The sequence below is a fragment of the Dromaius novaehollandiae genome, chromosome 1, assembly GCF_036370855.1.
Source record: "Dromaius novaehollandiae isolate bDroNov1 chromosome 1, bDroNov1.hap1, whole genome shotgun sequence".
Lineage (NCBI taxonomy): Eukaryota > Metazoa > Chordata > Aves > Casuariiformes > Dromaiidae > Dromaius > Dromaius novaehollandiae.
Genome location: NC_088098.1, coordinates 217,470,517 through 217,494,661, shown reverse-complemented (window position 1 = coordinate 217,494,661; position 24,145 = coordinate 217,470,517). Strand labels below are relative to the sequence as shown.

The 24,145-nt window shown below is 59.4% G+C and overlaps 2 protein-coding genes and 1 long non-coding RNA gene across 8 annotated transcripts; 1 reads left to right on the top strand and 2 right to left on the bottom strand.

Annotated features, from left to right (window-relative positions):
* Positions 1 to 5,986: 5,986 nt before the first annotated feature.
* On the bottom strand, positions 5,987 to 8,727 carry KCNE3 (potassium voltage-gated channel subfamily E regulatory subunit 3). Its single transcript, XM_064505257.1, has 3 exons — positions 8,624 to 8,727; positions 7,167 to 7,346; positions 5,987 to 6,493 (listed from the first exon to the last, which is right to left on the bottom strand). The coding sequence occupies exons 2-3, from the start codon at positions 7,325 to 7,327 to the stop codon at positions 6,172 to 6,174; spliced, it is 483 nt and encodes a 160-aa protein (XP_064361327.1). The 5' UTR covers positions 7,328 to 7,346; positions 8,624 to 8,727; the 3' UTR covers positions 5,987 to 6,171.
* On the bottom strand, positions 8,648 to 11,297 carry LIPT2 (lipoyl(octanoyl) transferase 2). Its single transcript, XM_064505256.1, has 2 exons — positions 10,712 to 11,297; positions 8,648 to 8,915 (listed from the first exon to the last, which is right to left on the bottom strand). Exons 1-2 carry the CDS (start codon positions 11,148 to 11,150, stop codon positions 8,653 to 8,655), a joined length of 702 nt encoding a protein of 233 aa, XP_064361326.1. The 5' UTR covers positions 11,151 to 11,297; the 3' UTR covers positions 8,648 to 8,652.
* Positions 10,769 to 22,951, top strand: LOC112990004 (uncharacterized). Of its 6 annotated transcripts, none has more exons than XR_010387345.1 (8): positions 10,769 to 10,908; positions 14,684 to 14,786; positions 14,864 to 14,953; positions 15,222 to 15,369; positions 15,520 to 15,676; positions 16,359 to 20,087; positions 20,962 to 21,252; positions 22,634 to 22,951. It is a non-coding gene; the product is annotated as an uncharacterized LOC112990004 (long non-coding RNA). The 6 variants fall into 6 exon arrangements; XR_010387347.1 differs by having other exon boundaries at positions 16,356 to 20,087; XR_010387348.1 differs by having other exon boundaries at positions 14,847 to 14,953.
* The last annotated feature ends 1,194 nt before the right edge of the window (positions 22,952 to 24,145 follow it).

Sequence of the window (24,145 nt, the reverse complement as noted above, 5' to 3'; positions counted from 1 at the left end):
TCGCGGCGCCAGGGCCCTGGCCACGCCCCCTCCCCCGGAGGGGTGGGTAGACTTCGCGCGGAGCTCCGCCCCCTCCCCTCCGCGGCGCGCCCATCCACCCCCCCGGCGCCGGCTCGCCTGAGGCCAGGCGCGCGGCGGTGCATGCTGGGAAGTGTAGTCCGCACGCCGCCAGAGGGCCGCAGAGGGGAGCTGCTCGCGGGGCGGGGCGAGACTACAACTCCCGGCAGACCTTGCGGGCGCCCTCACCCCGCCTGTGAGGGAAAGCCGCCGGGGCCGAGGAGGGGCAGTAGGTCTACCTCCCTCGCTTCAAGCGTCCCAGCTTCTCCCGTCGCATAACCCCGTGCTACACCGCCCTCCTCGGCCTCTCCGTGGCAGCCCTCGCGGTGCCAGTGGCCATCACCCCACCCGCGGGTGCTTCCATGCGCTGTTTTGCTGTGTACCCATGAGCAAAGCCTCCAAACCGGCCTGGTTGCGGCCGCGGCACCTCCAGCTCGGCCCTGGCGCTGCCCCCTGAGGCGAACGCTGTGCTGGGGCTCGCCTCTGAAGGGGGACTGGGGTCAGCCCTAGCCCTAGGAGCAAACCCGCCTTCAGCAACGATTAAACTGGAAGGAAAACCATCTTCATCCTCCCTCTCTTCCTGCGTTAGCCCCTGCCTCAATCCCAATTTAATGTGCTGTCCCCGCGGGCTCGCCCAGGCTCTCCCCCCACAGCAGGCCGCCGGGGGATCCCCCTCCCGATCCCCAGCCCGATCCCGATCCCGTTGCCTCTGCGGCACATCCTCGGCCAGTTACCATAGCGACCGGCAGCGGGATGCGCTCATCCCGGCATCCAGAGAGACTGGCGGGAGAGGAAGGAGCGACGGAGGGATGGAAAAGACGCGGGAGAGCGCTGATGCGAGGGGAGGCGGTTTGGCGCAAACCAAACCCGGTTTGGAAGCGATCCGTTGGGAAATGCAAATTATAGAAGGGAGCAATCTGTCACATAAAGCATCAAAATCTCATTTTAGCACCCTCTCCTCTTCAGATCTCACGCCAATGGCACGCAGGGACCGGTTTCCTGGCTGCGGGCACGGAAAAATCCTTCTCCAGCCTCAAGGACTTGCCTCGGTTTCCCGCAAAGAAAATACCTTTTTAGAAGAAAATACGTGCTTTAAAATGCCAAACAAGAGCATTGCCTGACAAAAACCCTGCAAGTAATTGGAAAGGCAATCAGGCATGTTGTTAAGATTAAACTTATTTTGATAGCTTCAATTTTTGCCTCCTTTTTTTTAAATTTTCCTATGTGCTTAATGAACATTTTAAATTATTGCAAATGGTGATTTTTCTGCCATCGGTGTAAGCAGGCTGAAGTTTCTGCACTTGAAAATTTAAGTCTCATTAAAGGGTTTCACACTGGACGATGACAGCCGTGCCTGCACCCGGGATTATCGGTGCTCACAGCTGAAAACAGGATTGGCCCTTCACTCGGATATCTCGATAAGAGAGCTGTCAATCCCTTAGATATCTTCCTTGATGATAATTTCCTTGAAGAACAAACTATCATTTGTAGATAAAACACTCCCACGGAAGATAAATGTCTTTGCTGCTTCATTCAGAAACAGCTTCCCCAGGGATAACCACAGCCTGGAGGGTTTGAAACTTCCTCACAGGGTCTTGCAAATGCCCCCAAAGTCAAAAAGCGACTGTCCAGGTTCCAGTATTCCCAGTATCCAGTATCTGGTGAGCCAGCTCGGAGACGTTGCATTGCATAAATTGATGACGGGCAGCCAGAGCGACTCCAAAGCTCCGCAGCGGGGAGGAGAAGGGGGCCGGTCACACGTAGCCAGTCCACCCGGTAGGGCTGCGTTTGCAGCGTGTTGCACCCTGGACAACGATGCACCTTTTTTTACAAGCACATTTAGCCTTTTTCCACGGAAGAATGGCAAAATGTTCAGCGATATCACACTACATCGGAAATAAAAACGGACTGAACAGTCATGTAAGCATCCTCCAGCAAATCCTCGCCCGTGATAAATGGGATTAACTCCAGCGCTTGCACAGAGCTGCCCACCGCTGCATCTGAGCGGCTCGGGGCCGTGACAGCCAGGGTTTCCCCACAGTTTATTCCAGGTCATCTGCAAACAGCCCGGGGCTCCCATGACATTCCCAGTCATTTTTCCGCCCTCCAGGTTTCCGCAGGGTCACGCGAGATGAACCTGAACCTCTCAGCAGGCAGTTTTCACGCCCTGCCTCGGCAGCACCTCTTTTGTTTTATGATTTATTTATCCAGCGCTGGGGAATTCGGGCTTGGCGCCTCTCGGCATCCTCGTCCTTTGTGCCAAAATGCATTTTAGAGGCTCCCGTGACTAAGCGCTTAATCTGGGGTTTAAGCAGCTGCTGCGCGTGGGGTAAGAGCATCGGCGGAGGGCTCAGCAGCGCAGTGGGTCAGTGTGCCGGGCGTTCGCCAACGCCAGCCGCACGTCAAAGCCTGTCCTTTACAAACCAGCAACCTTAACGCAGACCTGGTTGATTTTAATCCTTCCCGCTAGGTATTAATAGCCCGCACGCGTGCTCTGCTGAGCAGTTGACCACCTGGCTGCATCTGTGCATGGAGAAGAGATGTGATGGGCCCATTTCCCCCGATGGGAGAGCAAGAAGGGCGCGAGGAACAGGCAAAATGCTTTCCACCCCATTTTATCCCCTCCGTCAGCCCTGAAGCACGGGGTAAATTCTCCGGGACCGAGAAAATTTGCACTGAAAACCTTCGGTACGGAGGAGTGCTTGAGCTCCTGGATGTCTGGGGTTTTCTGGTTACCTGATGGTACCTTGGTCTTTATTGAGAAGCTTTGCTTTTTCCTACCCAACGCTGCAGTTTCTCGTAGGAACATATAGGGGAGCCAAGCTGAACTGAGTTGACCCGTGGCTGCACTGTCCAAAGGGTTATTTTTATGACCAGCCTCCTGATAAGGTCCTTATCGCTTATCACCAGCACGTGCTTATCCTGCCTCACCTGCGCTGGCCCCAGGTGGCCCTTCCTCGTCTCCCGGACGGAGATACCTGCGTCGCCTGCTCCTCATCGCGCCCCAGAAAATCACTTTAGGGCGACACAGGCAATGACGGAGCTGCTGTCCCTGAGCAGGGCTGATCGAGTTACCTCTGCTCTCGCTCCAGAGGAAGATGGGCGATAATAAATAAGTAATGTCAGTGCTGAAAACCGCTCGTGTTTCCATAGGACGCCGGCTCCAGAGGGCTGCGCGTGGCCTGGCCCAGCACCGTTACGGCTCTGGGTCCTGTTTCTTGTGGGTAGTGGTTGCCACTGAGGTACAGACCGCTTTTGGCCACCCCAGTGTTTCCACCCCTCACTTTGGACCTTTTACCGATAGATTTATGCAAGGTTGATTATGCACAAAGAGAGCTCGGCAGGTCCCTTAATAACTACTAGTCATTTAATTAGCAAGTGAACATTGCCCGGGGATACTGATGCACCAAGCTGAACAGCCACGCCGCGCTGCGACGAAACGAGCAGCCACGGCCCGCGGAGAGTCACCCCGGGAGAGTGCAGGGGAACCTCCACGGCGGTGCAGGGGTGCTCAGCCAGCGTCCAAATACTGCCGTGCAGGGGACGTTCGTCTGGTGTCCAACCGCTGCGGTGCAGGGGACGCTCACAGAACCACAGAAGGGTTGAGGTTGGAAGGAACCTCTGGAGATCATCTAGTCCAACCCCCCTGCTCAAGCAGGGTCACCTAGAGCACGTTGCACAGGATTGTGTCCAGGCAGGGTTTGAGTATCTCCAGAGAAGGAGACTCCACAACCTGCCTGGGCAATGTGTCCCAGTCCTCAGTCATCCTCACAGGAAAGACGTTTTTCCTCATGTTCAGACGGACCTGCCTGTGTTTCAGTTTGTGCCCATTGCCTCTTGTCCTGTCGCTGGGCACCACTGAGAAGAGTCTGGCCCCATCCTCTTGACACCCTTCCTTCAGATACTTAAACACATTGATAAGATCCAACCTCAGCCCCAGCTCTCCCAGCCTTTCCTCATAGCAGAGATGCTCCAGTCCCTTCATCATCTTAGCAGCCCTCCACTGGACTCTCTCCAGTAGCTCCCTGTCTCTCTTGTACTGGGGAGCCCAGCACTGGACCCAGCACTCCAGGTGTGGCCTCACCAGGGCTGAGCACAGGGGCAGGATCACCTCCCTCGACCTGCTGGCAACGCTCTGCCTAATGCGCCCAGGACACCACTGGCCTTCTTGGCCACACGGGCACCTTGCTGGCTCGTGGTCACCTTGGTGTCCACCAGCACCCCCAGGTCCTTCTCCGCAGAGCTGCTCTCCAGCAGGTCACCCCCAGCCTGTCCTGGTGCCTGGGGCTGTTCCTCCCCGGGGCAGGACCCTGCACTTGCCTTTGCTGAACTTCACGAGGTTCCTCTCTGCCCATCTCTCCAGCCTGTCCAGGTCCCTCCGAACGGCAGCACAGCCCTCCGGGGCATCACCACTCCTCCCAGTTTGGTGTCACCTGTGAACTTGCTGAGGGTGCATCTGCCCCAGCATCCAGGTCATGGATGAACAAGTTGAGTAGCTTTGGCCCCAGTATAGACCCCTGGGGGACACCAGTAGCTCCAGGCCTGCAACCAGACTTTGTGCCACTGATCACAGCCCTCTGAGCTCTGCCATTCAGGCAATTTTCTATCCACCTCACTGTCCCCTCATCTATCCCGCACTTCCTGAGCTCGCCTATGAGGATGCTATGGGAGACGGTGTCAAAAGCCTTGCTGAAGTCAAGGTAGACAACATCCATCGCTCTCCCCTCATCTACCCAGCCAGTCATCCCATCGCAGAAGGCCATCAGGTTCATCAAGCATGGTTTCCCTTGGTGAATCCATGCTGACTGCTCCTGATCACCTTCTTGTCCTCCACATGCTCAGAGATGACATCCAGGGTGAGCTGTCCCATCACCTTTCCAGGGATGGAGATGAGCCTGACTGGCCTGTTGTCCCCTGGGTCCTGCTGCTGCAGAGCAGGGGACTCGCTCCTATTTTTACAGCTCCCCGGAGTCACAGTTTGCCGCGGGCTCCCTCCCGGGACCCCCCCCCCCAAGGGCTGGCTGCCATGCACCGTCACCCTGGGCCAGCACCGCTTTCCCACGAGCCCTGACCCGCTCTATCGCTCCGGCAGCGCGATACTTCCCGGCACCGGCTCGCGTTGCTTGCAGATCCCACCGCTTATCAGCCACGGTGCCGCTGCGATTTAACCTTGCGCGTTTCTTATCGAAACGCCCCGTATCGAAACGGTTCCCAGGACGAGCGGCCGCACACCCGTCTCCATCCCCCGGCGCCTTTCCCACCCGGTTTAAAGCTCCCAGTAGCTGGTTGCGGATAAAAAAACCATCGCACGAGTCCAAGCGATGCAGACGGAGGAGTCGGGATGCGGTCGGACCGCGGTGCTCAGCCCAGTTTTTCCCTGAAACCCCCCCAAAAAGCCACGGGTGCCGCCAGGTGGCACTGGCACCTTGTCACCCGGCTCGGCGGGGGGGACCGGCGCCCGGCCCGGCTCCTCCGCCTTGTTTGCAGATAAAGCTCCCAGTGGGGTTTGTTTTCTTTTCCCACCGCGGCGACCGCAAGGCAAACAGGGCGAAGCCTCTCGAGGCGGCCGCCGCGCCGCGACGGGGACGATGGGGACGGGGACGGCACCCCGAGGGCCTCCGCGGCCTCCCCTTCCTCCAAAAATCCCATCGCCAAAATCCCACCGCCAAAATCCCGTCGCCAAAATCCCGTCGCCAAAATCCCGTCGCCAAAATCCCGTCGCCTCCGCTCGGGTCCGGGCCGTGCCCTCCCCGTCCTCCCGGCACCGCGGGAAACGCCGGAGCGCCGCGGTACAAAAGGGCAAAGCGGCAGCACCGCAGGAAGGAAGCAGGAAAGGCTCCGACGGCACCGGGGGCCGCCGGGATGCCGGGACCCCCCCGGCCGGCGAGGACATTGCCGCTGGGGGAAGAAGCAGAGCCGAGCCGTGGGGAACCATCACCTCCTTTAATTCCCGGCAAGGGAAGCCGGACCCGGCGCGGCCCTCGGGTACCACGGAGCCCACGGCATCCTCGGTGCCCCGAGCGGAGCATCGGTGCATCCTGCTGCTCCGGACCCCCCGGGGCACCGTGTCCCGCGCGGTCTCGGGGCCGGGGACGCCGTGCCGTGCCGAAACCCTCAGATCATGGACACGCGGTTCTTGATGTAGACGTGGTAGGGATCGCTGCGCTTGTCCACCTTGCGCGAGCGGGTGTAGCCCAGGATGAGGCTGCCCACCGTGGCGGCGAAGAGCGTCATGACGAAGAGGATGTACATGTAGGCGTTGTCGTTGCGGCCCGGGCGGCCGGGGCGGGCGGCGGCGGCGGTGCCGTGTGACGCCGGGCACTCGAGGCCGCAGCCCGCGGTGCCGGGCAGCGTCTGGTTGAGGGCCCGCAGCAGCACGTGCAGCCCCCGGTGCCACGTCGCCGTCCTGTTGTCCCCCTCCATGGCGTGGCCCAGCCTGCGGGGAGGCGGCGGAGAGTCAGCCGGGGGGGTCCCAAAATGGGTCCTTCCAGCACTTCCACGGTGCAAAAAAACACCGGGAGCAGGGGGATTGCAGCAGCCCCCACCCCAGATTTTGGTCCTACCACAGAGAAGATGAAGCCCCCTGAGATATTGGGGTCCCCAGGCAGCCCTGTGGTGGTGGGGGGTCCGGCACCATGGCCGGGCACTCGGCAAGATGCAGCTTAAACTGAGTTAAACCCACCCAAATTTGCTCCCGGAGACTTTTCCTGGGAATCCCAGCCCCGCCGCCTCCCGCCGAGGGTGCAATGGGGCCCCGGGGGTCCTGCTGGGCCCGGAGGTCTCGTGCCCCAATATGTGTCCCCAAGGGCTTGCTGGTGGCACCTGGGCCACCCCACGCAGGGCAGCAGCCCGCGGCTGGGGGGATGCTCATGCGGGGGGATGCGTGGGCGGTGGGATGCTCCCTGCGGAGCGGGATGCTCGCCCGGTGGGATGCTCGCCCGGTTGGGATAGTTGCCCCACGGGATGCTCGCCGTGGGTCAGCCAGCAGCAGCCTCCCCTTGGGACGGGGAGGACGACATGGGGGCAGCCTCCGTCCCCCCCCAGCCAGGGACCACCAGCTCTGCCCCCCACCGCAGCTCCCCCCCCTACCCCGGGGCACCAGACCTCACCGTCGAGGAGGAGGAGGAAGAGGAGGAGGAGGAGGAGTCCGGCAGCCCGGGAGGCGCTGGGGGGCTCGGGGGGTCCCGGGGGGGCCGCAGCAGGGGGAAGGGGCTCCGCTCACCCGCCGCCGCGGCGCTCGCTGCGCCAGGCCGAGCCGCGACTGGGGCATCGCGACGGGGCGCCCGGGGCTGCCGGCCGCGCCGCTCGGCTCGGCTCGGCCCTCGGCGGGGCAGGGCCGCGCTGCCTCCTCCCCCTTCGCGGGGCCGAGCCCAGCCGAGCCGAGCCGCCGCCCCGGGGGGGTCCCGCACCCACCCCCCGGGGGGGGGTCCCGCACCCGCCCCGGGGGTCCCGCACCCGCCCCGGGGGTCCTGCTCCTGCCTCAGGGGGTCCCGCACTGTCCCCGGGGGTCCCGCATCTTCCCCGGGGGGTCCCGTTTCTGCCCCCGGGGGGGTCCCGCACCCACCCCGGGGGTCCCACTCTCACCCCAGGGTCCTGCACCTACCCCCGGGGGGTCCCGCACCCACCCCCGGGGGTCCCGCTCCTGCCCCCAGGGGGGTCCCGCACCCACCCCAGGGTCCCACTGCCTCCCCAAGGGTCCCGCACCCACTCCGGAGGGTCCCACACCTGCCCCAAGGGGTCTCGCTCCCACCCGCAGGGGGTCCTGCTCCTGCCCCAGGGGGTCCTGCTGCCTCCCCGGGGGTCCTGCACCCACCCCGGAGGGTCCCACACCCACCCCAGAGTCCCACTGCCTCCCCGGGGGTCCCACACCCACCCGCGGTGGGTCCCGCACCCTCCTTGGTGGTCCCACATCTGCCCCAGGGGGTCCTGCACCCACTATGGACGGTCCCACACCCACCCCGGGGTCCCACCGCCTCCCTGGGGGTCCCACACCCACCCACGGGGGGTCCCGCACCCACCCCTGAGTCACCTGCTCCTGCCTCAGGGGTCCCACAGCCTCTTTGGGGGTCCCACACCCACCCACGGGGGGTCCCGCACCCACCCCTGAGTCACCTGCTCCTGCCTCAGGGGTCCCACAGCCTCCTTGGGGGTCCCACACCCACCCTGTGGGGTCCCGCTGACTCCTCGCGGGTCCTGCACCCACCCGCAGGGGGTCCCACATCCGCTCCGGAGGGTCCCACTCCCAACCCAGGGGGTCCTGCACCCTCCTCGGGGGTCCTGCTCCTGCTTCAAGGGGTCCCACACCCTCCCCAGGGGTCCCACACCTGCCCTGGGGGTCCCACTCCCAGCCCAGGGGGTCCTGCACCCTCCTCGGGGGTCCTGCTCCTGCCTCAGGGGGTCCCGCACCCTCCCCAGGGGTCCCACACCTGCCCTGGGGGTCCCACTCCCAGCCCAGGGGGTCCTGCTCCCACCCCAGGGTCCCGCACCCACCCCGGGGGTCCTGCTCCTGCCTCAGGGGGTCCCGCACCCTCCCGGGGGTCCTGCCGTCTCCCTGGGGGTCCCGCACCCACTCCGGGGCTCCCGCAGCGCATCCCGTTAAACAGTCTTTATTTCGCAGTCGCCGCCGGCGGCCGGGGGCTCCTCGGCGAAGACGAGGGCGCAGCCGAAGACCTCGCGGAAGGCGTCGAGGAAGGGCTCGAGGACGGCGTCGACGGGCACGTGGCGGCCCAGCGCGCGGCTCAGCGAGGTGACGCCGCGGCCCTCCAGGCCGCAGGGCACGATGTGCTCGAACCAGGCCAGGTCCGTGCAGCAGTTGAGCGCCAGCCCGTGCGACGTGATGTGCTGGGCGCAGTGCACGCCTGCGGCACGGCCCCCCCGTCGGACCCCCACCGGGACTCCCCCCCCCCCCCAGCGGCTCCTGGGGGGTGGTGGGGCCCTGGGGGGCAACCCCCCCTGTGAGCCCCCCCCCCCCGGTGCAATAACACCCCCGGGTTCAACCACCCCCCTCGGTGCAATACCCCCCTCCCTCAGTGCAATACCCCCATCCCCTCGGTGCAATACCCCCCCCGGTGCAATAAAGCCCCCCCCCCCGAGTGCAATTCCCCCCCCCCGGTGCAAAACGCCCCCCTCCCGGTGCAATACCCCCCCCGGTGCTATTACCCCCCCCAGGTGCAATACCCCCTCCCCGTGCAATACCCCCTCCCTCAGTGCAATACCCCCCCCCGTGTAATTCCCCCCCACGGTGCAATTTCCCCCCCTCCTCCTCCATGCATGCTCCTCCCCGCCTTGCAATTCCCACCCTACCGGTACAACCCTCCCCCCCCGGTGCATTTCTCCCCTCTCCGGTGGGACCCCCCCCCAGTGCAGGCCCCCCCCGGTGCAATCCCCCCCCCCCCGGTGCAACCCCCCTCCCCGGTGCAAACCCCCCCTCCCCGGTGCAGGACCCCCCCCCCGGTGCAATCCCGCCCCCGGTGCAATAATCCCTCCCTCCCGGTGCAATCCCCCTCCCCTCCCGGTGCAATCCCCCCCCCCGGTGCAGGACCGCCCCCCCCCGGTGCAATCCCCCCTCCCCCCCCGGTGCAACCCCCCCCCCAGTGCAGGACCGCCCCCCCCCGGTGCAATCCCCCCTCCCCCCCCGGTGCAATCCCCCCCCCCCTCCCGGTACAGGACCGCCCTCCCCCGGTGCAAACCCCCTCCCCGGTGCAATCCCCCCCCCTCCCGGTGCAGGACCCCCCCCCGGTGCAATCCCCCCTCCCCCCCCGGTGCAATCCCCCCCCTCTCCCGGTGCAGGACCGCCCCCCCCGGTGCAATACCCCGCCCGGTGCAATCCCCCCCCCTCCCGGTGCAGGACCCCCCCCCGGTGCAATCCCCCCTCCCCCCCCGGTGCAGGACCGCCCCCCCCGGTGCAGGACCGCCCCCGCAGGACCGCCCCCCCCGGTGCAAACCCCCCTCCCTCCCGTTGCAATCCCCCCCTCCCGGTGCAGGACCCCTCCCCGTTGCAATCCCCCCCCCCCCTCCCGGTGCAATCCCCCCTCCCGGTGCAGGACCCCTCCCCGGTGCAATCCCCCCCCCCCTCCCGGTGCAGGACCGCCCCCCCCGGTGCAAACCCCCCCCCCCCCGGTGCAACCCCCCTCCCCTCCCCGGTGCAAACCCCCCCCCTCCCGGTGCAATAATCCCTCCCTCCCGGTGCAATCCCCCTCCCCTCCCGGTGCAATCCCCCCTCCCGGTGCAGGACCCCTCCCCGGTGCAATCCCCCCCCCCCCTCCCGGTGCAGGACCGCCCCCCCCGGTGCAAACCCCCCCCCCCCCGGTGCAACCCCCCTCCCCTCCCCGGTGCAAACCCCCCCCCTCCCGGTGCAATAATCCCTCCCTCCCGGTGCAATCCCCCTCCCCTCCCGGTGCAATCCCCCCTCCCGGTGCAGGACCCCTCCCCGGTGCAATCCCCCCCCCCCCTCCCGGTGCAGGACCGCCCCCCCCGGTGCAAACCGCCCCCCCCCCGGTGCAACCCCCCCCCCCCGGTGCAGGACCCCTCCCCGGTGCAATCCCCCCCCCCCCCCCGGTGCAGGACCGCCCCCCCCGGTGCAAACCCCCCCCTCCCGGTGCAACCCCCCCCCCAGTGCAGGACCGCCCCCCCCCCCCCCCCCCCCGGCGCTCACCGATGGCGCAGAGCTTGCAGTCGCCGAGCCAGACGCCGGTGTAGGGCGGCGGCAGGGCGCGGGCGGCGGCGAGGCCGAGGCGGCGGCAGAGCCCCAGCGCGGCGGCCTCCAGCGCCGCCACGTAGGCGCGCAGCGGCAGGCGGCGGCGCCGCAGGTCGAGCACCGGCAGCGCCAGCAGCTGCCCGGGCCCGTGGAAGGTGAGCAGCCCCCCGCGCCGCGCCGCCGCCAGCGCCGCGCCCCGCGCCCGCAGCCGCGCCGCCGCCGCCGCCTCCGGGGCGCCGCGCAGCCCCCACGCGTACACGGGCGCCGCCGGCTCGCTCAGCACCAGCGCCTCGGCCGCGCCCGCCCGCGCCGCCGCCGCGCACCGCTGCTGCGCCCGCACCGCCTCGCCGTAGGGCCGCAGCCCCAGGCGCAGCACCCGCACCGCCGCCCCCGACATCCCGCCGCCGCCCCGGGCCGAGCCGCCGCCGCCGCCGCCGCTGCTCCGGGCCGCTGCCGCTCTCGGGTCGCGTCGCGTCGGGCCGCGGCTGCGCGCAGGCCCGGGCGGCGCGGCCTAGGGCTCCGGGCCGGCACACGGGAGCGGGGCCCGGCGTGGGATTGGGGAGGGGGGGATTGGGGACCCGGGAGATGGGATTGGGGGAGGGGGGATTGAGGCCAGGACATGGGATTTGGGGAGGGGGGATTGAGGCCAGGACATGGGATCGGGGCCGGGGATTAAGACTGGGACACGGGATTTGGGGAGGGGGATTAGGGGCCCGGGATGGAATTGGGGGCTGGGGATTGGGGCCGGGACACGGGATTTGGGGAGGGGGATTGGGGACCCGGGACATGGGATTGGGGGACGGGGGTTGGGGACCCAGGACATGGGATTGGGGGCCAGGGATTGGGGCTAGGACATGGGATTTGGGGAGGGGGATTAGGGGCCCGGGATGGGATTGGGGGCCAGGGATTGGGGCCGGGACATGGGATTTGGGGAGGGGGGATTGAGGCCGGCACATGGGATCAGGGCCAGGGATTAGGACCGGGACACGGGATTGGGGGAGGGGAACTAGGGACCTGGGATGGGATTGGGGGCTGGGGATTGGGGCTGGGACATGGGATTTGGGGAGGGGGATTAGGGGCCTGGGATGGGATCGGGAGCTGGGGATTGGGGCCAGGACATGGGATTGGGGCCAGGGATTAGGACTGGGACACAGGATTGGGGGAGGGGGACTAGCGGCCTGGGATGGAATTGGGGGCCAGGGATTGGGGCCGGGACACGGGATTTGGGGAGGGGGGATTGAGGCTGGCACACGGGATCGGGGCTGGGGATTCGGGCCGGGACACAGGATTTGGGGAGGGGGATTAGGGGCTCAGGATGGGATTGGGGGCTGGGGATTGGGGCTGGGACACGGGATTGGGGGAGGGGGAGGGGGGATTGGGGCCGGGACATGGGATCGGGGCCGGGGATTAGGACTGGGACACGGGATTGGGGGAGGGGGACTAGCGGCCGGGGATGGGATTGGGGGCTGGGGATCGGGGCCGGGACATTGAGGCCAGCACACAGGATTGGGGGCCGGGATGGGATTGGGGCCAGCACACGGGATTGGGGGAGGGGGATTGGAGCTGGGATACGGGATTGGGGGAGGGGGATTAGGGGCCTGGGATGGGATTGGGGGAGGGGGGATTAGGGCCAGGAGATGGGATTTGGGGAGGGGGATCAGGGACAGCACATGGGATCGGGGCCAGGGATTAGGGCCGAGACACGGGATTTGGGGAGGGGGATTGGGGACCCAGGATAGGATTGGGGGTTGGGGATTAGGGCTGGGACATGGGCTTGGGGGCTGCGGGATTAGGGGCAGGGGATGGGACTGGGGGAAGGGGGACTAGGGCCAGGACACAGGATTTGGGGAGGGCAGTTAGGGGCACGGGATGGGATGGGGCGATTGGGGCCGGCACACGAGATCAGGGTCATGGGATTGGGGGCCTGGGATGGGATCGGAGGCGGGGGATTGGGGCTGGCACAGGGTATTTGGGGAGGGTGGATTGAGGCGAGGACGCAGGATTGGGGGCTGGGATGGGATTGGGGCCAGCATACAGGATTGGGGGCCAGGGAATTAGGGGCAGGACACAGGATTTCGGGAGGGGGGATTGGGGCCGGCACATGGGATCGGGGCTGGGGGATTAGTGGCAGGGGTTGGGATTGGGGGCCTGGGATGGGATTGGGGGAGGGGGGATGGGGGCTGGCACATGGGATTGGGGCCAGGGATTGGGGCCAGGACATGGGATTTGGGGAAGGGGGATTGGGGCTGGGACACAGGATGGGGGGCTGGGGGATTAGGTGTAGGGGATGGGATTGGGGGAGGGGGGATTAGGGCTGGGACATGGGATTGGGGGCCAGGGGATTAGGGGTACGGAATGGGGTGGGGGAGGGGGGATTAAGGTCGGGACATGAAGTTGGGGGCTGGGGGATTAGAGGCAGGGGATGGGATTGGGGGGATGGAGGCTTAGGGCTGGGACACGGGATTGGGGGCTGGGACACGGGATTGGGGGCCCAGGATGGGATTGGGGGCCAGGGGGTGGGGCACAGGATGGGAATGCGGGACCAGAGCCAGGACACGGGATCGGGGGCCCGGGGATTGGGGGCCCGGGCTGCAATTGGGGGTGGGGGATTAGGGATGGCGCCTAGACACGGGATTTGGGGAGGGGAGATTGGTGCTGGGACATGGGATTGGGGGCAGGGGATGGCATTGGGGGAGGGCAGATTAGGGATGGGACATGGGATTGGCAGCCAGGGGATTAGGGGCAGGGGAGGGGGGGATTGGGGCTAGGACACAGGATTGGGGGAGGGGGGATTGGGCCCAGGACGTGGGGTTGCGGGCCGAGGGGTTAGGAATGGGGCCTGGCCCCGGGGGTTTAGGGCCAGGACACAGGATTTGGGGAGGGGGGATTGGGGGCTGGGGATGGGACTGGGGAAAGGGGCATTAGGGCCAGGACATGGGATTGGGGGCTGGGAGATTAGGGATGGGGGAGGGGATTGGGGGAGCTGGGATTAGGGATGGGATATGGGATCGGGGCTGGGGGATTAGTGGCAGGGGTTGGGATTGGGGGCCTGGGATGGGATTGGGGGAGGGGGGATCGGGGCTGGCACACAGGATTGGGGCCAGGGATTGGGGCCAGGACATGGGATTTGGGGAAGGGGGATTGGGGCTGGGACACAGGATGGGGGGCCGGGGGATTAGGGGTAGGGGATGGGACTGGGGGAGGGGGTATTAGGGCTGGAACGTGGGATTGGGGGCTGGGGGATTAGGGGCAGGGGATGGGGTTCGGGAAAAGGGGGATTAGGGCCCAGCACACGGGACTGGGAGCTGGGGGATTGGGGGCACAGGATGGGACTGGGGGAGAGTGGATTAGGGACGGTACATGGGATTGGGGGCTGGGGATTAGGGTCCGGGGAGGGGGATTGGGGCTGGCGCTCAGGGTTGGGGCATGGGGGATTAGTACCAGGACATGGGATCTGGGGAGGAGGGATTGGGGGCTGGGGGATTAGGGCTGTGTTCCTGGACCCGGGAGTTTAGGGCCAGGACACGGGATTTGGGAATGGGGGATTAGGGCCAGGTGAAGGAGAGCAGTAACGGGGCCGGGAACAAGGGATTAGGGCCAGGGATAGGGGCCGGGGCGGGGGGATTAGGGACAGAGGAGCAGGGCTTGGGGGATCAGGGCTGGGACACAGGATTTGGGGATGGGATTAGGGGCGGGGGATGGGATTGGGGACTGGGGGATTAGGGCCAGGAGATCAGAGCCCAGAGATGGAGCCTGGAGATAGGGGACTGGGGCTGCAGGGAGACAAGGGATTAGGGGCAGGGGGCCAGGGAACGGGCCCTGGGGATGGGGATTAGGGACACGGGGACGCTGCCGGGAGCCAGAGGCATCTCGAGGTCACGAAATTGCAATTGGATTCCCGTCTCAACTTTTTTTTTATTACAAACCCAGCAAATACGCGAGTCTCGCCAGGCTGCTAATGAGTCACCCATTAAAACCCGAGCAAACGGACGAGTTCGGTTCCCAGAGCGCCGCGTTATCGAGGAGATGGAGGGTAGGAAAGGCACGCTGGGTGCATCCGAGGTTTATAGAGCCATCAGCGATGTTCATAAAGTCCTGTTTTTATCGCAGATCTGCCTCGCCGGCAGCCGGCCCTTTGTGTTCGCAGGCAATTCGGCCGTCGCCTGACAACGGCAGGAAACACGCGGCTCTTCTGCAAGGGTATTTGCGCGAGAGGAGAGGCACTTTGCCTTGTTTGCTCAGCTCCGCGATGAAAAGCAGGGAATGTTACAGCGGTTTATAAAGCTAATACCGCCTGGCAAGAAAACGCCGTAAAACCTCCGGTGCCAGCTCGTATTTGAGCGCGCGCGGCCGATTTCCGCATCGCCGGCGCGGCATCGTCCCGGGGCAGCGTGCTGCCCCGGCAGCAGGGATTGGGGTTGTGCCGAATTGCGTGCGGATCGAGTGATTTCCTTTTTTTGTGATTAAGCATCGAGTTTTTGCCGGCCGTCGAAGCCAATGCTCTTCCGTTTTGGCTGGCGGTGGCGGTGCCTGCGTAAGCTCAGGAAAACCGTGTGTAAGAGCTCTGGGATCCTCGTAAATGGGACGACAGGACTCAGCACGGTTGCATCGCCTGGGTATTTACCATCAATATCCTGCTTTTGAAGCGGGGAGGATGTGGAGAAGCTTTTATGGAAGGGGGCCATGAAACAGCTCCGGTTTTGAGCCTGTAGCACGGCTTGGTTATTTTTAAGGGTTCCTATAGCGTAGCTTTTTCTTCGTTGCAGGGCAATTTGCCTTTCTGCAGTGCCTTTTCCTTTGGGCAGCGTGAAGCGCTCCGCGGACGGTCGCTGAGCAGCTCAGCTCCCCGGTCTGGCTGCGGCAGAGCCGCTTTTTTGGCACCGGCAGAAGGATATCACCCCCTCGGGAAGCGTTAAAGCTAACGTAAGTCACGGTTTAATGGCAGGAAAGGGAGGAGAGGCCAAAGGTGGGAGCTGCGGAGCAGGTGCCTGGCAAGGCTGCCCGCGGCCTGGAGAGGAGCAACATCTCCGCACAGGGCTAAAGCGTCACTCCGGTGAAGCCCATGACCAAATTCCTGTTGACTTTGGCAATGCCGGGATGTTATGGTTGTCCCTGTGTCACGGGCAGAGCCAGGAGGCGAAGCCAGGGCCTGGGCTGAACCCCAGCCCCGAGTACAGTCGTCCCCTCCCCGCAAGTCCCCAAGCTTTTAAGCAAAACCCCTGGTTTTCCAAGCAAGTAGTGCGGGAAAAACTGATCCTTCTTAGCGCAGGGCTGGAAGGAGTTCGGAAGCCACCTCCTCCATCCCATTTGCCCCAGCCGGGGTCCATTCATTGACTCCAAAACACGTCGATGTGGCGAGTGGCTCAGTTGTTTCCGCTTGCGGTGCCCAGATGCAACACGCTGCTCAGACGCGCTGCTCTGGGCATCATCGACCCAGTGAAGATGCTCTTGTCTGTTTTTTCCCTGGCCATTTGCCAGTCCCCCCCCTGCCCGAGCTCACTTTCCCCCGATCAACCTGCACAGCTTCAAACGCAGCCAGTCCCTAACCCTGTCCTGCCAAAATGGTCCTGGTTATAAATAACCTTTCATGGTTTTTTTTAAGAAGGATCCCCTGGAAGACACATTTTGGGGAGTTGGCACTTTAGATGAAACACAACGGAGGAAGAAAACGGTGGCACGGGTGCATACGGTCCATAGATCTCGAAATATTTCACCGAGCGGTCAGGATGTGTTTTACCTGCGGGAAAACAGGGGCAGAGGGAAGTCACGCTGCAGGTCCGTGGTCGCGCCAGGGCCGGGCCAGCTCTGCCGCCCGCTGCGGACGCTGCGCGAGGTTACGCCGCTTCGGCAGCGCAACGCAGGCGGCTGATGTTTGTGTGTCAGCAGGATTAATCAGACGAGCACAACCTGCAAGACAGGAGCAGTTAAGTTAAGCCTGACTTAATGGTGTAAACATGCAAGCGTGCACTCATGGCACCTGGCAATGATCAGGGGCAGTCGAGCAAAGTCCTTCACACCTGAATTTCTGGTCTTGGCTTCCTCCGTTTTCTGTCTGCCCAATGTTAATTTTGAGGTGCCTTTGATTTGAAGCTCTTCTGTTTGGGGTCCATGCAAGGAAATGTGAAAAGTAGCAGTTTGTGTGGTAAAACTGTTCCCTCTGTCATTTCATTTTGCTGCCAAATAACTGCCGTTGAGATGTTTTTCAAGGATGAGTCTCCCAAGAGAAGTGAGTTATGTCTGAGCTGTCTCTTCTAAAAGGTTTTATTTTGGACACCAGCACAGAAAAACCACTTCTTCCAGCCATCAGGGATCAGACCTTGTGTTTTCACCGTCTGCGACACGGGGTGGATATTGCTCTGAGCCTCTCTGAGCCCCTATTGCAACGCTTGGTTGTGCTCACGGAGCAAAATTTCTCCTAATATCCAGTCCGAACCTCTCTTATTTCAATTTATGCCCATTTAGTTACCTCAGAGCATAAAGCTGGTATGAATGAGATCAGAGAGAGATCTCATGCCATTTTCTGTAAAAGAGAACAAATCCTCAGTTAAAAGAACTTAAACTCCATCTTGCCCTAAAATTAATGGGCAATAGCGAGACGCAAGTTATGCAAAACCCTGAAGGTGAAAAGTAAAATTTTACAGTAACTGGGCATGTTAACCAAGGTCAGGAAACCATCCAGAAACCTCAAAGCAGGAAACTTGGAGGAAAAAACAAAAGACGAAAAGAGGCCTTTAAAAAAAAAAAGAAAAAGATGAGTAATGTATTAAGACTCGCACCCTCCTTCCGTAAACCAAGCACAAATGTCAAGTCGGGAGCAACATGTCGCAATGCAAGAATAGCCCCATAAAACGGAGGAAAGGAGGAACAGGAGTGTGAGAGAAAGCGCACGAGGCCGCAGGAGGAAGAGGATGTATACAATTTTATTACCAGCAAAAACAAACACGATGCCAGCGGAGGAGCGCGGTTGTTGTGACCGCTGCAGAAACAGCACTTTCGCACGCTGTGGGGTCACGTGCATCGCGTGAGGTTGTTTTAAGGCCTGGTAAATGTGTGCGGTTTCCTTCCCTGACCTTTGCTAGGTAAAAAAATGATGCATTCGAGTGAATATGGGTGTCCGCTCAGCATGCTGGTGCAGCGGCAGGAGCATCGGCTTTCACAAGTGGAAGAGTCCCCGTAGCTCTCCTGGAGCTCCCTGCTCAGCTTTGGGGCTCGGAGGCCCCAAATTTTCTTACTAAATCCTTCTGGCAGGGTACAACACGGGGTGGAGGGAGGGAGCGGCCCTGCTTTTTCACCCTGCACGTAGCAGCGCTGAGCTGACGCCGAAGCGTTTGCTCCCCACGCAGAAGAGGCGGGAGCACGGCTCCTTCCCTGCTCGCTCCTGGGACGCTGTAGCTGTTCGCTGCCCTGTGTTTGGGGAAATGCTTTTCTGCTCGTTCCCATCATGGTTTTATCAGTAGTTACTCATTAGAGGAGTCTCGTTATTTCCTAGCTGTTCCCCTTGTTTATCTTCCTTAATTGCCTGTCTGCACAAGGACACTGATCCGAATAGCTGCTACAAAACAAGCTGCTTTGCCACCGCTCCTCCTGTGCCCATCCTGCTATTGAATAAATGACAAATACTCCACGCTGAGGCACACTAATCATCTTAAAAGAAAAGAGGTCTAGAAGAGGTGTCCATAGGGGAGCTGTTCCATCAATTTTCCCACACAAGCAGCCCAGGAAACATTTTCAGAATGAGATATGGGTATCAGTAGATAAGCCAAGGTCAGAAATGCCAGCTACTAACGTGACTCGCCGTGGGGAATCCTGATGATGCTTTGGGAAGACGTTCGTGTCAATCAGCTTTGTTCAGATGCGATAACATGTAGCCGGTGGCAGCTCAGCCGGGATTATACTTACTGCTGATAGATTCCCAGCTGTTTACACATGCATTTTTCTTCTACAGTGCTTAAGCTTTGCATATACCTATTTATTTTTTAAAAAGGAAATCAACACAGGTACAAAAATAAAAAAAAAGCTCTCTGAACCATTAACAATGCAACATTTCCTTTTATGAAGGCACACTGCTATACTGTCACGCACCATAAAACATGCGAGTGAAATGGGAACCAGCTCCAGATTAAGACACTTAAATTTAGGTGTCTGCACATATGCTGGGTGTCTAAAGCTCTCCGTACAGCTGGTGGGGACAGTTGCCAGTACTGTCAGTGGTGCGAGGAGGGTGGTTTGGCTGAGATAGACAGCAAGTGACTGCCAGCAAATGCACGCTGTGCTCCACCGATTGCAGGAAGGGAGACGCTTTCCAGCTCCTGTAGTCTTCATCCACCTGAAACCTACCTCTGTGTCTTCTCAGATGCTTTTCTCTTCCCAGTATTACTGCTGCCTCACCCTTTCCAACCCTTTTTTGGTTGTGAACGTGCAGATTGTTTGGTGCCCTCGTACTCAGCTTGTTGGATTTCACCTTCGCTGCAAGTCCGGCAGCACCCAGGTCCCACACGTCCTCCTGGCAGAGCCCTCCTACCCACCCAGGCTTCCTTCTTTCATGGGGCAGCTACACCATCTTTTAGGCCTCAGCGGTGTTACAGCCACAGAAAAGACTATTAAGCCGTGCAAACAAATGCATGTCTCAAATGTAGCTATCTCCTGTGACACCAATTTTGATCTAGTTTATGGCCTTTCTTGTACTGATTCTGTCCCTTGCAAATCTGTAAACATATTCATTCCTGTTGGTTTTATGATAGCACCTGATCCGAACTCTTCCAGCCATGTTTATGCATATTTAAGGAGGGAAACTATGGGAAACTCACCCATCAGACCGGTTTCCTACTGGAAGGACCCCATTATTCTACCTAGTTATTTGTAATTTGTCCTGGTGTAAGAAAGGAGGAAGGTCAGACTCTCCGTATCTACTGACGTATCTCTCATACGACTTCCATTTTGCAACTGAAATCCTCCACTTTTACTCAGACGGGATGCATTTCCTCTCCAACACTGCATCTTCGGAAGCCTCTAATAGATGTCCCCTGATAAGCTCCAAAATGAGAGAGGTGCTGGTAGCTAGATGAGTTTTGGAGAGATTAAATTAACTATGCTTTGACACTGGGATCCCTCCCTTCAGCCTGCTCAAGGAAGTCCCCCCTCATATAGTATTAATTAAAGCTTCAGGAGAACTCCTTTCACTCAAACTCACATGTTTGCTAGCTACTATCTGTAATGCGTTTCCAGACATCCTGCCCATTTTTTTTGTTTTCTCAAATGCATTTTGAAATGACCATTACGATGAGTCCTCAGGCTTTCTGTCTGCTGGCGCTGGTCGTTTTGGCTGTGAGCAGCTGTAAGTACAAGTCATTTTGTTATTAACAAGTGATGGTTGAAATAATCTTGTATAATGCTGAGAATAGAGTTTGGGAGTTGGGATATTTGCGTTCTGCGCCTGGGATTACTGAAGGATTCCTGGACAAATCACAACCTCTCTGTGTCTCAGTATCCTCATCTTTAAAATGGGGATAATACTCATCTATTGCTTTGTGTCCCCAAGCTAGTGTTTGTGAAATACTGTCAGGGCCTCATATGAAAGAGTATTCAAATGCTATGCAAAAGCCAGTGTTGTCCGACCTTTTAAGAGAATGCTCCCGAAGTATTTTTAGCTCTTGCATTAAGAGTCATATGCCTTGCCTTAAGCAAGTAGAAGTTTAGATATCTAAATCTTGAGACAGTTGCCCTATGTTAATTTTCTGGGTATTGAGGAAAATTGACACCTTCAGGGGTGAATCCCGAAACAGGGATCTAAGGTTGAAAGAAATGCCCTCTGCAGGCAAATCCTAGGTGCACGCTCCTCAGCCGTTCGTTGCATTAGGAGGATAATATTTCTCATTTCCATTTTTCCTTCTTTTAAAATTGTTTAGTGCATTTTAGTTGTGAAAGATGTTTTAACAAATGTTATCATGCAGGGCAAGGAGGCAGGATAAATTCTGGTCTTCAGTCCTCATTCAAGTTATTGGGCCATTTTGTTGTGACACAGCACTACTTTAATGCATGAGCACTCACTGCGCACCATAAGCATCGGTGTAGCTCCGCTGTCGGTCTGCGGTGTCCATACGTTATTTCCAGGATCAGTGTAGCATTCGGTAGATGTATGATGCAGAAAGACAGATGAGAGCATCAAAGTTGCACAGAGATGTTTTAAAAGCCATTTTGTGTTTTTACAGGTCTTGATGCTGGGGCTGTGCATGCTACCGAGGTCACTGCCGCACACTCGGCTTTCCTTGTGGGAATTCGCTGCGACCCAAGGACTGCACGGCAGGGTCAACGCTGGGGCCAGTCTTGTTCAACTTATTCATCCATGACCTGGATGCTGGGGCAGATGCACCCTCAGCAAGTTCACAGGTGACACCAAACTGGGAGGAGTGGTGATGCCCCGGAGGGCTGTGCTGCCGTTCGGAGGGACCTGGACAGGCTGGAGAGATGGGCAGAGAGGAACCTCGTGAAGTTCAGCAAAGGCAAGTGCAGGGTCCTGCCCCGGGGAGGAACAGCCCCAGGCACCAGGACAGGCTGGGGGTGACCTGCTGGAGAGCAGCTCTGCGGAGAAGGACCTGGGGGTGCTGGGGGACACCAAGGTGACCACGAGCCAGCAAGGTGCCCGTGTGGCCAAGAAGGCCAGTGGTGTCCTGGGCGCATTAGGCAGAGCGTTGCCAGCAGGTCGAGGGAGGTGATCCTGCCCCTGTGCTCAGTGCTGGTGAGGCCACACCTGGAGTAATGTGTCCGGTTCTGGGCTCCCCAGTACAAGAGAGACAGGGAGCTACTGGAGAGAGTCCAGTGGAGGGCTATGAAGATGATGAAGGGACTGGGGCATATCTCCTATGAGGAAAGAAAGAGAACTGGACCTGTTCAGTCTGGAGAAGAGAAGGCTGAGAGGGGATCTTATCAATGTATACAAATATCTTAAGGAAGGGTGTCAAGAGGATGGGGCCAGATTCTTCTCAGTGGTGCCCAGAGACAGGACAAGAGGCAACGGGCACAAACTGAAACACAGGCAGGTCCGTCTGAACACGACGAAAGACTTTCCTATGAGGGTGACTGAGGACTGGAACATGTTGCCCAGACAGGTTGTAAAGTCTCCTTCTCTGGAGATATTCAAACCCACCTGGATGTGCTCCTGTGCAGCGTGCTCTAGGTGACCCTGCTTGAGCAGGGGGTTGGACTAGATGATCTCCAGAGGTTCCTTCCAACCCCAACCATTCTGTGGTTCTCTGATTTTCAGAGGATAAACTGTGACTTCCACAAACGCCAGGGCTGAGAAGGTACCTAATTAATTTACAGCTGAGATTGCTGCTGTCCACAGTGATATCACAGAACTGCAACTGGTTTATACCCTGAGTCTAGTGTGTACAATCTGAAAAGTGGCAATATTTGCCAGGGTGAAGCACAAGGGGAGATGCGATCACCAATAATATCCCAGGTTATCGCATTCCTCTTTGGTAAGCTCAGCTGGAGTATGAGGCCCGCAAGCATTCAGCTGCCGTGTAGGTTGCCATTATGTTATAAAGTCGTTGGATCTCTGCTGATGACTGTGATATTTATAGGGGAATCAGTGCACTCAGGGCATAAAGTTCACAAATGGAGTCGGCAAATGTTGGTTCTTGTCCTCCTTCCACTATTGATCTGATGTACAGCCTTAGGGAAATCTCATAACTTACCCCAAGCCTCCATATGTCCATCTCTGTGGTGCTGTTTTGGGAGCTTAAGTGGTTCTAGCAGTTACTTTATCACGTCATCATTTAATTTACTTTCTCTATCAGAAAAATGTAAAAGGGGGGCATTAATATTGCACCGTTCTGCGCTTTGGTTGCAGGTTGTAATTTTTATTTCTTTGTTTATCAGCTGCTGCGTTTCAAGCTCCATTGGACTGGAACATTTTTGCTCAAGGACTTGATTCATCAGATGAAATTGCATAATGACTCCTTCCTAGCTCTGGGCAGAGCATGAGACGTGTCATGCTACTTACTGACAAGAATAAGCCGCAAGTCCCAGAATCTGCACAAAATCACTGCTTTCTCATAACAAACAGCAGTACGTGGATAATGATTTTGACCTTCATCCTGCCCCTGTTGAAATCAGAAAGAAAACCTCCGACTTCAGGGAGTAAAAGGTTCTTTCTCAGTAGTCACTAATTAAATGTACACTTGCAGCATCACCAAAGCTGGTGTCATGAGTTTGGGGACCGAGAGACAGATTATTCCTTGGAGATGTTAAGGCTAAATCTGTGACCTTTCCTTTTCAAACCAGCAGAGTCTGTCTCCCTACTTTTCCTCCATTTCAGCTCTTCATAGTAAATGGACGTGTTCAAATCACTGATCTCGCAGGCCCAAATTTCACTCAGGGTCTCCTGCCAAGCAGTTCAGTCCTGTAAGCTACAGAGCGCTATTTGGAGCGCCCTGAATTTCCTGAGACAACACATAATTCACTCAAAACGTAATTTACTCAAAATGGTAATGTTTCAGTGATCCCGGCGACGGAGGGGAACTCCTTTCTGACCCATAAAAGCACTATTTTCAGCTCAGCACTGAGGCCCACACAAAAATGTTAGGGCAGAGGAAACACGCACCAGTTCCCTTGCAGAAACAGGTGTCACGGCAATATTAGGCTCTACAGACTTATTTCTTTTGCATTGCATTGACGTAACTCTCAGTAAAATGAAAAATAAAAAAAAATAAGTCTCCAGTGACAAGGGAACAGTGTGGGGCCACGCTGCAAACCAGGACGGGTAAATAAGAAACACGGCGAATAAAATTTAGTATAACCCCACATTGGAAGCGTTAAAAAAAAAAAGCTCAAAACCACCTTGTACACTTTTGGACATTTTAAATTAAAGTACTGGTGATGCTGTATCAAAAAAATGGGATGTTACTGGAATGGGGCTGGGGCTCATCCAGAGGCTGTAATAGCTCTTCCCCAAACAGACAGCGCGGCCACGTCTCCCAACAGCGCCTTCCCGTGTTTTTTACCTGGAAAAAAGGGAAAACGGAGACCGGCATTTAGCGGCTGCTAAAAGTCGCCCCCACGCTCAGAAGACATTTCCTATCGGAAATCCAAGGACAGGATAATTTGAAGTAAGAATCGAGCGAGACTTGATGAAGGTTTAATATATAAATGAATCGTCCTGGGGAGGGAGTTGCCATTTTGTCCTGTCACGCGCACGCACAAAAATGGGCTTAAAACGAAATTAAACGAGGATTTTTAACTGCTGGAAGAAAAATAACCATCCAGGCAGTGTGTGGCCCCGGAAAGCGGCCGCAGCCGGCAGCTCAGTGAGATCCGAGGGCGGATTTGCCGCTCGGAGGAACAAAACTATCCAAAAAGGCCGCTCGCTGCCCAAATCCGCCCTGACGGGGG

Coding starts and splice junctions, on each gene's coding strand:
- LIPT2 (XM_064505256.1), bottom strand. CDS start 11,150: ATGTCGGGGGCGGCGGTGCGGGTGCTGCGCCTGGGGCTGCGGCCCTAC. Junction 8,916..10,711: donor CTGCAAGCTCTGCGCCATCG/GTGAGCGCCGGG, acceptor GCCGTGCCGCAG/GCGTGCACTGCGCCCAGCAC.
- KCNE3 (XM_064505257.1), bottom strand. CDS start 7,327: ATGCCCCAGTCGCGGCTCGGCCTGGCGCAGCGAGCGCCGCGGCGGCGG. Junction 6,494..7,166: donor CTTCCTCCTCCTCCTCGACG/GTGAGGTCTGGT, acceptor GCCTCCCCGCAG/GCTGGGCCACGCCATGGAGG.